Here is a 14356-nt window from a genome sequence, read left to right as displayed (position 1 = left end):
TTTCTTATAATTTAGGCAGATGAAATCTCCAGCTATCACAGCCACATTAGAGGGAAAAAATAGAACACTTTACTTACAGGTGATCAGTGTTCAGTTTTTATTTTTTTCCACAAAATTATATTAAAAGTTTAATTTCACTTAATGTGCTTTACATTATTGTTTTCTAGTCAGTAACCTCTATTGAAGAACGAACAAGGCCAAATCTCTCCAAGACATTGAAAGGTATTTTAAATGAGTATATTTACTAATACTAATCAATTTCTTCCTTTTTTTTTCCAGTAAAAGTAATAAATGCCTCTTCTAGATTTGCTCTTAATGCTTTTAAATGGTGCTGCCATCCTACTTATATCTTTAGCAACATTAATAGAGTTTATTGCTCTTTTAGTAGAATATTAAAAAATCTCTAGGAAATCAAATATAATACTACCTTGATTAAATAAAGAGAACTGGATTTTGATGTTTATCTAGCCCATGATTCTTTATAGTTTGTATATGTGTGTATTATCTATTTTGTTGAGTTTTTTTGCTTGGGTTAATTGTACATTTTTTCTTTTAGAATTGGGTCTCGTTGATGGGCAAGAACTGGCAGTTGCTGATGTCACTACACCACAGACTGTACTGTTCAAACTTCATTTTACTTCTTAAGGAAAAGAAATCTGCACATAATAGAAAACTCATGAAAATATTATACTTCTTGGATGCTAAGAAATTTAATAGATGTCATTTTTAGCATTAGTGTTGCTGGAATTTGACTTTTTTTTTTTTATAATGAGCCACTTTTTTAACTTTATAACTTTCCCTTGAAGACAGAATTTTGGGGTTGGTGCTTGTCAGCATTTTCATTAGTAATATGGAAAATGGTGCCTGGAGAGAGAGATTATGAGCAAATGTATTGCTTCTTTTAGAGGAGGAGGCAAACGCCCTCTTGTATATGGATTTTGTTATGGTCAAAGAATGCATTCTTCAGTTTTCATTTGAGCACCCACATATACAAAATATGTCCCTTTTAAAAAATAAGAAAATTAAGTTTTAAATAACATTAAATACTACAACCTGACGTCTAGAGCATATTGAACATAGCCTACTTCTTGCTTGATCTAATATTCACTTAATCGTGGCTGTCCAAATGAATATTATTGCAAAAGTTATCTTGTCCGTAATAATTTGTAAATGGTGTTATAGCTGAATACCTGTGCATGGAAATGGGAAGTATTTTCGTGTGTTTACTTGCAGTGCCATAGAGGCCAGTATGCCCAACATTAAAGCCAAGACATGGATGTTTAAAAGAATTTAATGTTTAAACAGTTATCACTGATGCTTTCACACTATTTATTAATAAAATCATATATTGTCTATTTTTCTCACTGAAATTTTTTAAAGTATATTAAGGATAGTAAGTAGTTCTGTAGTAAGGTAGAAATAATTTTTAAATATGTAGCAGATTTACTAATACGAAAATTTTATGGTACTTGAATTAATATTTTAGCCACAATAAGTATCTACTGATTTAATTTTCTCTAACATAATAAGGTAATGAAATGGAATGACTATATTTTTATATTAACACCTCTTAAAATGCTTTTTTCCCCCTCCTAAAAGGCTAAGGCTTAAAACAAAATTAAGCATAAATACTGAAAATGAGTTTTAGTATCTTAGTGTGGGAGCATGTCATACATGTTCTCTGTTTTTGACTTGGATGGCAGTTTTCTATTTAAAAGCTTTATGATTACATGTCAGTGGGTTAAATTTTCATTTATTTTTATTTCTAGCTCTACATTGATAAAATAATTTGTTTCATTATAAATCATATGGCATAAATGTATATGCTTTCCTTAAAAAGTTACAGATTACAGGTGCTATATACAGGTGCTACAATAATTCTCAAAGTAGCCTTGTGAGAAGGTGATAATATCTTCATCTCAGAGCTGAATAGTTTTAGAAAGTTTAGGTCATTTACCTCAAGCTGTACAATTAGAAGTCTTGGAGCAGGGAGGGATTCCAAGCCTAACCTGACCTCCTCTTCCGGCTACTTAGCTAAGCTGTTTGAAATTACCTGAGTTACTTAGTACTACTGTGTAGATTACAAAGTTGTAAAAGTTTCAATATGCAAATTTTTGCAGAAGTTAGATAAAAACATCAGAGGATCATAACTTCTCAAGGGCAGAGTTTAAATATGGCTAAAAATAATAAAAATAATTCCTTTATGGCATGGTTCCTTGCAGTGGGGTAAAATACTTAAGTGTAGGGGAAACAGGTGAGGTAAATAACCACATTAGGAAGAGTGTACTTAGAATAGTGGGGTCTGTGACATTGGAGTGAAAATTATTAGTCAAAAGTGGCAACTGCTGCAGCTGAATGTTGCATGTTGGTGTACATATTTTTCAAAATCAGCTGGATGTCTGGATTCTTCTGTGAAATCTGGCTTTTAAATGTTGGTAGAATTTTAATATTATGGGGGCCAAACCAAACAGCTGCTGACTAGATTAGGAAGGCCACCAATTTGATTTGTTTGAAGAGCACATGCAAAAAAGTTGTATTTTAAATAATATGCACAGTACGTATTAAGAGTAATAGTTGTAATGCTTCCCAGGTTTGTTTTGACTGAGGCCGACAGTGGACCTGTATCTTAAGGAGATTGTGCCCTTGTCCTGATTTCTCGTTACTTATTGTGGAAGACGGCTTTTTACTTGCTTGCATCAGGTGGGCTGGATCAGGTCCTTTTATACGATGCCCGGTAGTTTTAGACACACCCAAACCCAGAGTTCCTTCTTAAGGCCAAGTTGACACAGAACTGATTAACAGAGGAGACGCTAAGTAAGAGAAACGCAAGACCCAAACTTCCCTGTTCAATTATTGCTGGCAAGGCTCTAGCTCTTAATACAAGAGCTATTTTCCAGGAGGGAACTCATTTCAGAACTCGCATATTCCTCCCGGAGGAATCAGCCCCTGCTGATACAGCCACAGAATTCCTCCCAGGGCCGACAATCGCCGCACTACGTCTGGAATCAGTTTCGATAGGAACCGTTCCGCGTTCCTCCATAACTACGGGCTATCCTGGGCCCCAGGAAGTGACGTGAACGTTGTTCTTCGGTTCTTCCGTCTGTCGGCGGAAGTTTGGGCTCCGGGACTTGCCGGTTGTGTACGTGGAAGCAGCCAGCGCCTGCGCAGTCTGAGCCTTCCGTCTCAGCTGTGAGGAAAGCGCCAAGGGTAACGTCCCCGGCTCGGGGGAGACCTGCGGGGTCATGGCTCCCCGCTGACAGGGCCCGCCGAGTGGAGAAGGGGGCGAGGCTCTCCGTGGACCCTCCGCCGGGTCCGCGGCAGTCGACTTGTCCCTCGGCCTTCCAGTTCGGTGCTGCCGCTGCCGCCGGCGGCGGCTGAGGAGGGGATATGAGCTGGTTCAACGCCTCCCAGCTCTCCAGCTTCGCCAAGCAGGCCCTGTCTCAGGCCCAGAAGTCCATCGACAGGGTCCTGGACATCCAGGAAGAGGAGCCGAGCGCCTGGGCCGAGACCATTCCGTACGGAGAGCCGGGTAAGGGCGCGAGCGGCGGCGTCATTGCGCTCCCGCGGGCGTCTCTTCCGAGACCGACAGGTGAAGCGGCGGGGGTCGGGGAGTGGGGGCTCCCGCCTCGCTGAGCGACGGACTTTCTGATCAAGTCTTGGTCCCCAGCCCGGCCCCAAGCCCTTCTCTGGCCTCTCAGTTGGTCTTTGCTCTGGTCCCGAGGGAGAACCCAGCCCTGGGTCCTTCCCTGCCCGTGGCCCCGGGTGGGGGCTGACGGGGACCTGATTCGGTGGTCGTGGCCCCGCGCCCTCCTTCCACGTCGGCCGCATCACAGGCCCTCGAACCCGGGCCGGCTGAGCGCTCGGGACGCTGTCCGAGCCCAGTATCGGAATCAGTCCGCGGGGACGGGAAGAACAGTCGCGAACACTTAGCGGGTGCTGCGCGCCTCCTGGGCTCTGTATGGCCGTCTCTCCTGAAACAGCTCCTCGAGTTCTGGCGCTGCCCTCCGTGGTGCAGAGACGGCGCGGTCCCTTCCTCTGGGCCACTCCGCCCGCGGGAGGGTCGGGGGGTCGCGGCCCGCGACTTCGGGTCGCGTCGCGGTCTAGCCTCCTATCGCCTCGTCTCTCTTAGAGTTCCTGGGCTTCACTTTTCAGGGATCTTCAGCTGCTTTTAGCTCTAAGTCTAAGCAACAGTTTATCCTTTTTGGTGTGTGGGGAGCAGATTGGCCCGACTTTGGGGTTGTGAACCTCTGGGAGAAAGAATAAGTTATTCCTCACTACTCCTTTCTGGTTTCTGTTCCTCATTTTACGTCTTTGAGATGTCAGGACCTAAATTTGAGGTGCATCGTTTTAAGATATTTTGGCTCATGTGTTTATGTCACCATCTTGTTACTTTTTCCAAGATGTTATAGGATCTTGGTGGGAGGAGCTCCACTTCCTTTTTTCAGGCTACCCCACGTTTTGAATGTCTTAACTGTAAAAGAGACAATATAAGTTGTAAATGTAAGGATACACCTTTTATGAAATCCGGGGCTCGAATCCTGCTCTATAATTCTTTTTTAAAAAAATATTATCCAGAATAGACTCAGGTTTTAGTGAAATGCCATAAATGTTGACTGATCACCTATGTTTTATGTCGCCGTCACTCAAAGATGACCAGTCTTCATAATGGAGTGATTTAAGTGGATGTCACATAACCCTGCGATTTATATAAAACTTTCTCCAACAGGCAAATTTGACTTCGGTCATTCGTTGCCATGACAATAAATTAAACTAATCAGAAGATTTAATTTTGCTTGTTCCTTTGTGTCTTTAATTTTGTTTTTCCCCCTTTTTTCACCGTTCTGATATACTGAACAAATGGATGTAAAACTGTATCCCCAAGCTAAAATTGCCTAGTTATCTCCGAAGTCATATTAAAGGATAGAATTTAGTATTGGGCTTGTTAGCTTTTAGGAGCTTTTAGGTACTTGTGCTCTGCCCACCAGCTTTTTTTTTTTTTTTTTTTTTTTTTTTTTTTTTGCGGTACGCGGGCCTCTCGCTGTTGTGGCCTCTCCCGTTGCGGTGCTCCGGACGCGCAGGCTCAGCGGCCATGGCTCACGGGCCCAGCCGCTCCGCGGCACGTGGGATCCTCCCGGACCGGGGCACGAACGCGTGTCCCTTGCATTGGCAGGCGGACTCTCAACCCCTGCGCCACCAGGGAAGCCCTGCCCACCAGCTTTTAAGTGTTTGGGGTTTGTGATGATTCTGCTCAGCCACTTTTGAATTTAGAAATGGAAGAAATTCTTTTAAAGAAATGCTTTAAATATTTTAGAAATTATGCCATTTTTTGTTTATCATTGGGCTTTTCAGTAACATATTATTTGTATGACGGATAGAATTACCTTTTTTGCTCAGAAGATGGTTATTTTCTCCCTAGTGTTTTAAAAAAAATCCTAGTGTAAACTGCTGTCTTTGTCAAAAAGCAATAATTTTTTTAAAATGTGCATTTTTGAAATTCATATGACCTTCTATAATTGCTAACATAATTTGGAATTTAGCAAGAGAACAAAACTTTCTCAGAGTAGGTTTGGAGAGTGGGACTTGGAGAATGAGCTTGTCATTAAGTGGATGAAAATGAATTTGCCCTTTAGAAGTTACTGTTCCCATCAGTTTACTTTGATCTTTGAAAAAGGACATTTGTCACCAGTATTTTGGGTTCAGTTTTTGAGTGTTGCCATCTGTGTAGCTGATAACTATGTTTTATCCTTGATATTACAAGAATAAAATTAATATGGAACTAATTGTATAGAAGGTAGATTCTATTTGCCATGACTACACATGACCTGTAAGTGAAGATACTGCCTGTTATTATGAGATGCATCATATGTATCTTGGACTTAGCATTGGTTATTAACACATACCATTACTTTATTAATTTGTTGTAGGAGGGAATAACATACTTGCTTCTGGTGAGCCAGGTTCAGTCTAGTCTTTCAGCTTTGCTCCTAGTTCCTCTTGGCAGATGCACAACAGTTTTCCTTTTTAAGGCCCAAAGTTAAACAATGAACTAATTAATTACGTAGTAAGCAAGGACTTCAACATGTTCCAATTACGGGTTGTATTCTGTAGGGTTTTAAAAAAACATAGTTATATTGACTTATAGTAATGAGTGTAATTTAAATGCTTTACATATAGGTATAATTTTTTCTTTTTTAATATATATATATATATTTTTTTGTCAAAGGAATAAGTCTCCCTGTCAGTGGAGGATGGGATACTTCAACCTGGGGGTTAAAATCCAACACTGAACCTCAGAATCAACCGGTAGCCTCTCCTAAAGCAATTACAAAGCCAGTTCGGAGAACTGTGGTAGATGAATCTGAAAATTTCTTCAGTGCCTTTCTCTCTCCCACCGATGTCCAGACCATTCAGAAGAGTCCAGTGGTATCAAAACCACCAGCTAAATCACAGAGACCAGAAGAAGAAGTGAAAAGCACCTTACAGGAGTCCTTGCACGCTGGACAGTCAAGAACAACTGAAGCGGCTGAGTCCAAAGTAGAAGACTCTCCTCCATTTGTATCGGGGGAAACTCTGGCAGCCAGTACTCTGTCTCCTAAAACTGAGGGCAAGCATGAAGAAACTCTTAATAAAGAATCTGATACAAAGGTGTCAGCAGTACATTTAAAAGTATCTGAAAGTGTAATTAATGTGAAAACAACTAGGGAACATGTATCTAATATGCCTACACAGCCTCTTACAGCGGAAACAAAGGACATGGCTTTGGAATCTAAGGAGCAAAAACATGAAGACAGACAGAGCAATACACCTTCTCCTCCTGTTAGTACCTTCTCATCAGGTACTTCTACCACTAGTGATATTGAAGTTTTAGATCATGAAAGTGTAATAAGTGAGAGCTCAGCAAGTTCGAGACAAGAGACTACAGATTCAAAATCAAGTCTGCACTTGATGCAGACATCCTTTCAGCTTCTCTCAGCATCTGCTTGTCCTGAATATAATCGTTTAGATGATTTCCAAAAACTCACTGAGAGTTGCTGCTCATCTGATGCTTTTGAAAGAATAGACTCGTTTAGTGTACAGTCATTAGATAGCCGTAGTGTAAGTGAAATTAATTCAGATGATGAATTGTCAGGCAAAGGATATGCTTTAGTACCTATTATAGTTAATTCTTCAACTCCAAAGGCTAAAACAGTTGAATCTGTTGAAGGAAAACCTGAGGAAGCAAATGAAACATTAATTATGCCCACTGAAGAAACAGAAATGGAAGAAAGTGGACGAAGTGCAACTCCTGTTAACTGTGAACAGCCTGATATCTTGGTTTCTTCTACACCAGTAAATGAAGGGCATACTGTCCTAGACAAGGTGGCTGAGCAGCCCGAAGCTCCTGAAAGTGAGCCAGAAGCACTTTCTGAGAAGGAAGATGTATTCAAGGTAACTATAGGAAGTGGAAGGGGATTTTTTGATATGCTTTTCAGAGATTAAATCATTGGTTTATTTTTAATATTCAGTGATGCCTAATGGTTTGTACTGATTAAAAAAGACAAGCATTTTGCATTTAAGTGTGGTGTTAAGGATCTTAAACTTGAAGAATTATTGATGCTAAATTATTTGAAATTTCTCGGAGACAAGTATGGTAGCATAAGTTGATAGTTTAGTATAACTAAGCATTAAAAAGTTTCCATCTTAGACCTTTACTGTTGAGTCCTTATCACCTTAATATTCTCTTTTGCTGGACTCATTAATTTATTAGTTTGCAAGGGACTATCTTCTTATGTAAACAGATACCTTCAACTCCTTTGCAGATAGAGGTGCTCAAACCTAAATATTATATGATTTTTCTTATATCAAAAAAATTTTGCATGTTCACATTATTTGTAGCAAATCTTGAATGAAAAATTTGGTCTCAGATCATTGGTGTTTTTCTGTTGTTATTAATTGCATGTTTGTTTTTTATGTTGTTTTAGATATTTCCTATTGATAGCTATCTTAAATGAATAAGAAAGGGAAATGTCCAAGGATCAAAAGTGTTGTTTAGGAATGACAAATTGCTTTTACCTAATATGTAAACAAGGAAAGTGGTGTAAATTCTTTAACATTAAGTCACAGTTTTCGTTTTTCCTATGATTTTTAGCTGTAGAAATTGAGTTGGATCTGGCATCTTTAATAGACTCTTCTGAGATACAGGATATCTTGAAGAAATGTCCTCTAAGTGTCATGTATTGAATTATTTAAAGTAAAAAAAGTGCCAGATTCTGTTACCTAGGTTTAATATTATTCACAAACAAAATGCCATGCTCTAGCTATAATAGTTTGAATTGCTAGAAACCAACACTATTTATTATTAATAATATATTTTTGAACCATTGTTAGAAGGTAAGTGATTTCTAAGTTAATCTAGACCTAAATCAGGTAAGACTTTATTTATTTATTTTTTAGTACAAAAGGCACCATTCCTCCCCTCATACACAGTGTATCACTGCTTCAGCAGGACCTAAGGAATAAGATAGTCTAACCATTCCTTTTTGCTTAGCTTTATACTAATATATTCTGGAGATTTAAAAATTATATGCCTATCGATTTTCTAAAGTTAATTTCATTTTTTAAATGCAATGTATCATGCTAAAAATGTTGCATGTTACATGTTTGGGTTGAAGAATAATATGGAGAAACAAACACTTGTATATCCAGTACCCAGATAAGATAGAGAACAGTAGTAGAAGCTTTGAAGCCCCTCTTTGATCTTTTTGATTGCATCTCATCTCCTTTCTTTTTTTAGTGGTCATGTACCCTCTTCCCACATTTTTGCTATTGCAAACAAATGGCTGTAAATGTTCTTGTACACTTATGAAAGAGTTTTCTCCTCTGAGGTACACCTAAAAGTAGAATTTTCTGCATGAAGGGGTATGTAGATCTTCAACTAGATATTGCTTAGCTGTTTTCCAAAGCGTTTTACCAAACCACCAACTAGGTGGTTGTAATACTAATTTATACCCTCCTACCCACTGTGTGTGAGTTCTTGCTCTTCTGTGTCCGCTGTGTTCCCAGTTTTGTTTTTAATTCTTTTTATGAGATAATGCTGTTTTATTTATTACAGTGATTCGGTGGCCTTTACTTTTTCACCTGCATGTAAAAATGGTCTTTTAAACTTAAATGTTGGACTTTTGTGTATTCTTCTTATCCAGACAGTTGAATTTCTGAATGAGAAACTGGATAAAAGGGAAGCTCAGTTATTATCTCTTAGTAAAGAAAAAGCACTTCTAGAAGAAGCTTATGATAATCTGAAAGAGTAAGTACTTTACAAATGTGAGGAATTTTACACATTTTGTAGTGGTCCATACACTTGGTTATTACTTAAGAATGTTTTTTAAATTAAAATGTTTTATATTTTAACTTGTTTATAATTATTGAGAATTGAATGGTATTTCCATTCTACCCTTAGAGATTACTTTTCTCCTCAAATTATCTTACTCTTTTACCACTGGCACTGAAGAAAGGTGTTTTGCAAAACAAAAACAAAAAAACCTCTTCCCCTTTGTTATTAATAATCTGTTAGTATTAGAGATTTAAAAGGTATATTTGGAGAAAACTGAGATTATAGTTTTAAAAAATACTGAGTACTAGTTTGCTTTAAGGAGCTGATTAGTAAAACGTGACACAATTAAGATTTAACAGTAAAAAGTTTTAGTTACCTTTTTGTATTTTTTACATATCGTGTATTGGTGACATTTTCAATTTCTAATGGGTTTTCTTTGAAGTGTTTTAAAATAAATTAAGCAGGTAATTTTTGTCTTAAAAGTTAACAGGCCTAAAATTACTCTATTTTAGTAAAGTGTATGTTGAAGAGAATGTTAGTTTTTTTTTTTTTTGCAAACTGAACTCATCTATTAACTTTAGAATATATAAACAAGTATTTTCAGTCTCAGTATTATTTTAAATTTAGTGAAATGATCAGAGTGAAAGAAGAGAGCAGCAGCATTTCTTCCTTGAAAGATGAGTTTACTCAAAGAATTGCAGAAGCAGAAAAGAAAGTTCAGCTAGCCTGCAAAGAGAGAGATGCTGCTAAAAAGGTAATGGAAGTTTAAAATAATATTAAATAAACTCTACAGAGACATATTTTTTTGAGGAATGCATTATTATTTTGGTACGGGAAAAACGAAGTAAGATTAAAAGGATACCACGTAGTATATTAACACTTAGATTTTAGATTTTTCGCATCTCTAGGATTACAGACTTTTGATACTTTGAAAAAAATCTAAGCCAGTATTTGTATAATTTATGTGTAAGTCCTTGCAAGATACATAGCAAGGATCTTTAGAATAATTTTTATAAATGATAAGTCCATCAAAATAAATAACACTTAAATCTAAATGGCACTCTATAAATTTAAAAAATTACCATTACTCTCATTTGTTATTTTTCCCTTCCGCTTCAAACACACACACACACATATATATATATATATATATACTCCTTCAAGTCAAAGTAATTTTAAAATAAAAATTCCTAATGATTAGTGACATTGAATATTAGAATAAAATGTTGATTTATTCTAATGTAGGATTTCTCAACCTCAGCACTACTGACATTTTGGGCTGGAAAATTTTATATTGTATGGGACTGTCCTGTGCATTGTAGGGTATTTACCAGCATCCCAGGCCCCTACCTACAAGATGTCAGTATCACCCTTCCCTCCTCAACCCCAGCCTAATCCCCCCTCAGTTGTGATAATTGAAAATGTTGCCAGACATTGCCAAATGTCCCCTTGGGAGCAAAATTGCTCCTGATTGGGAACTATTTGTTCTAATTCTTATAATTTGGAACAGTTGGCTGTTTCAGATATTGGTAACCAATCAAGGTTAGTAATTATTGCTTGTATCCCGAGTATTATAACATTTCTCAGTATTTGCCCTTCTGAGGTTGTTTTCCCCCTTCTTGACGAATGTCAATGTTAATATTTATAATTTTTCTCTATATATTCTTACAGAAAAGAAATATGATATACTTCTATCTGCTTGGTTGCTTTAATTAGCAACTTTAATTAGTATCATTTTAGACACTAATAATAACCTGAGACTATCTAACCAACTTAACTCTTTGTGTTCTTGCTGTATTCCATCTGAATACAGTACAAAAAGTAGATTTTAAGTAATGTTTGTTTTCTGTAGTGCACTTTGAATTATAGATCTAAAATAGATCTAAACCATTAATTATAGCTGGAAAAAACTTGGGTCCTACGTTTTAACACATTTTATGTGTACTGCCATGTATGAACCCCCTGCTTAGGATCCATAGGAAATTCAAAGGTGAATTTAATTACCTTAAGTGAAGAGTTTGCTTTTCTACTGTTGGAAGACAAATAATGTCAACAAATGTATAGTAGTAGGCAGTTGAATAAGCACTTTGAAATGGTATCATGGAGGATGAATTTTGATCAGAGGAACTGAGGAAGATTTCATGGAAGACATGACATTCTTACTGGACCTTTGATGGATGAAATTTTGACAGCTGGAAATGGACATCAATGTTGTGGATAGTTCAGAGCATGGGCTTTAAAGATTCACAGACCTGGGTTTAAGTTATGACTCTACCACTTTATAGCTCTCTGACCTTCAAAGTTTACTCAAGCTTTCTCAGTCTTAATTTTCTTATTTGTGTAGTTGAATAGTACAAGTGCCTCCCTCCCAGGATTGTTGTAAGGATTAAATGATAATGGATACAAAGCATGGTTTAAATACCTAATAAATGTTAGTTTATTTTAGCTATTTTTAGTTTCAGAGCATCATAAAAACCAAGTTTAAAATCATAGGACACTTTTCATATCACCATACTTCTCCATTGTAGTTTTAAAAGATAAAATGTCTTAACATGTTTCTGCTGAATCTCTGCTTTATTAAAGTAGATCGAACCTTATGAAATTATGTTTTTTCTCTCAGTTCACAACATGTTTGTAAGTGCAGTGAGTTTCAGATGAGGAAAAGGAATACAGTGAAAAATGGAGATACACTAGTTGAATGTTTCAAAAATAATGCTTAACCTGTAGAAAATATGTGTAGAGATACTCAAAAAGAGTATTGTAAGTTAACTTCTTCTCATTTCCATTTCCATATTAAAACCTGTTTTATGTCTGAATTCAGGTCTTCTGTCATCTTCAAAGTTGTTCACTTACTCTTAATTAACCAAGGTAATATAAACTCAGGTTAACAGTACAAAACTTATGGATTCTTACTGAGAATGTGATTATTTGGATATGGAAAAAAATGGAAAAATATGCCCAGAATGAGAGTAATGCTTTATGTTACTCATATTCTTTCTTTTTTAATTAGGAAATCAAAAGTATAAAAGAAGAACTTGCTACTAGATTAAATAGTAGTGAAACGGCAGACCTTTTGAAAGAGAAAGATGAGCAGATCCGAGGGTTAATGGAAGAAGGTATGTAAAATATTTAGTTGGTTATGAAAAATATTGTGAGAACAGGAAGATACCACGTGACTAGCTGCTGCTTCCTAATGAAAAAATATTGGAAGCAAGAGCGGTTTGGACTTAAACCTCAGAAATGGTAGGCAACAATTCATGGAAGAACGGGGAGCAAGCTGTAGAGAGGTGGAGGTATAATGTATGTAGCTTTTTGTTTCTAGGGAGGTAAGAAAATAACTCCTTGAGAAATAGAATTTTGTGCTTCCCTAAGAAAGCTTCTAACAGGTTTTAGAGCCCTCATTTCAACCAAGATATTTGAAAGTTAATTCTGGAGTTTATATAGTATCTGAATCTCTAGCTTGGGTACTATGTGCTATCATTTTATTGTTCTGGCATTTGATAGTGAATTTTTTCTTACATTCATGTTTTAATTTTTTAGTTATTAAGTACTTTCTCTATGAAAAGATTCATAATTAACCGGGTTATAAAAATTAAAGATTCTTCATGAGATAAAACATTACAGTTGGACATTGAATTAATTTCTTTCTGTAATGTCATAGGAAAGAAGGTAGTTTTGGAAAGGATGGTTAAATAAATTTTTCTTTTTCTTAAAGTTTTTTAGTTATAAGAGTAATGCTTGCTACTTGCAGAAAATTTTGAAGTTATAGGAAGTATATGAAGAAAGAGAAAAAATAGATCATAATTCAATTTTATAAGGAAATATTAATTTCTTCTATTTCCTTTTTAATGCATTTTATTACATTTTTAAGCATAATTAAGATCATACATGTAATTTGTAGTGTTCTTTCTTTTACTGTTCCCTATGCCGTTAAATTTTTTTTTTTTTTTTTTGCGGTACACGGGCCTCTCACTGCCACGGCCTCTCCCGCCGCGGAGCACAGGCTCCGGATGCGCAGGCCCAGCGGCCATGGCTCACGGGCCCAGCCACTCCGCGGCATGCGGGACCCCCCAGACCGGGGCACGAACCTGCGTCCCCTGCATCGGCAGGCGGACCCCCAACCACTGCGCCACCAGGGAAGCCCCGTTAAATGTTTTGATACCAATATTAATGGCTGTGTTAAAGTCCATTATATGGATATATTATAATTTGTTTTACTCTTCCTAAGGTTATACATTTATTTCTAAAATGTTAATATTACAAATAGTAGTGGGATGAACATTTCTGTACTTAAATCACTGCACTTAAGTCCAGAGTAAGTGTTTGAGGACAATTGGAAATAATCACGTCATTTGAAAAAATTAGTTTTACCCAATTTTTCTTTTTCATTTATTCAGCTAATATTTAACAGTTAATGTCAGATATTGTGTTTGATATAGTAATAAATATGACACATTCCCTGTCCTTTAGGAACTTACAGTTTAATGAGAGGGAAATATAGGTACACAGATAGTTATAAAGCAATCTTAGCACTAAAACACATGAAACACATAATTGTATCTCAAGACATCTTGCAGTCAGATACTGTCTTGTGTTACAACATTAGAGACTGAGGGGACGGCTAAGTACATGGTTTCATAATTTTTAAAAATTATTAAGAATATTAATATCAAATTTCACTTTGAATTTACTAATTTAATCAGGGAGTGAGCTGATGTTTTCTTTTGCTTAATGAATTTCTTTATATAGAACATAGAATGATTTCATCTATGGGTATATTCACATACTGCTTCTGTATACCCTAAAAGTATTTTTTAACTCAGAGCTAAAGAGCTGAAAGTCTCAAAGCTGAGAGTGCGTTACAGTGAGTAACTGATTACTTCATTACCTAGAGTCATCGACTGTTAACATCTAGCCACACCTCCTCCGTATCTTTCTGCACACGCATATACTACCCTTTTGCCAAACCACTTGAAAGTAGGTGATAGATATCATTCCACTTCTAAATTCTTTTTTTATCCAGCTTTATTGAGGTATAATTGAGAA

The 14356-nt window shown here is 36.8% G+C and overlaps 2 protein-coding genes across 5 annotated transcripts in view; both read left to right on the top strand.

Moving 5' to 3' along the window:
* Positions 1 to 1353, top strand: part of UBA3 (ubiquitin like modifier activating enzyme 3) — a 444187-nt gene extending 442834 nt beyond the window's left edge. For all 4 annotated transcript variants that reach the window (XM_060110263.1, XM_060110262.1, XM_060110259.1 and 1 more), the window contains 3 exons: positions 16 to 79; positions 168 to 222; positions 557 to 1353. In XM_060110263.1, coding sequence (XP_059966246.1) covers positions 16 to 79; positions 168 to 222; positions 557 to 645 — 208 coding nt within the window. In that variant the 3' untranslated portion in view covers positions 646 to 1353. The remainder of the gene's footprint in view (positions 1 to 15; positions 80 to 167; positions 223 to 556) is intronic.
* Positions 1354 to 3171: 1818 nt separating this feature from the next.
* TMF1 (TATA element modulatory factor 1) overlaps positions 3172 to 14356 on the top strand; it is a 28941-nt gene continuing 17756 nt past the window's right edge. The window contains exons 1-5 of the mRNA XM_060110185.1: positions 3172 to 3529; positions 6224 to 7428; positions 9180 to 9283; positions 9938 to 10064; positions 12321 to 12426. Coding sequence (XP_059966168.1) covers positions 3388 to 3529; positions 6224 to 7428; positions 9180 to 9283; positions 9938 to 10064; positions 12321 to 12426 — 1684 coding nt within the window. The 5' untranslated portion in view covers positions 3172 to 3387. The remainder of the gene's footprint in view (positions 3530 to 6223; positions 7429 to 9179; positions 9284 to 9937; positions 10065 to 12320; positions 12427 to 14356) is intronic.

The sequence above is a fragment of the Mesoplodon densirostris genome, chromosome 10, assembly GCF_025265405.1.
Source record: "Mesoplodon densirostris isolate mMesDen1 chromosome 10, mMesDen1 primary haplotype, whole genome shotgun sequence".
Taxonomy (NCBI): Eukaryota; Metazoa; Chordata; class Mammalia; order Artiodactyla; family Ziphiidae; genus Mesoplodon; species Mesoplodon densirostris.
Note: the sequence above shows the minus strand (reverse complement) of the source record. Positions and strands in the feature narration are given on the sequence as shown.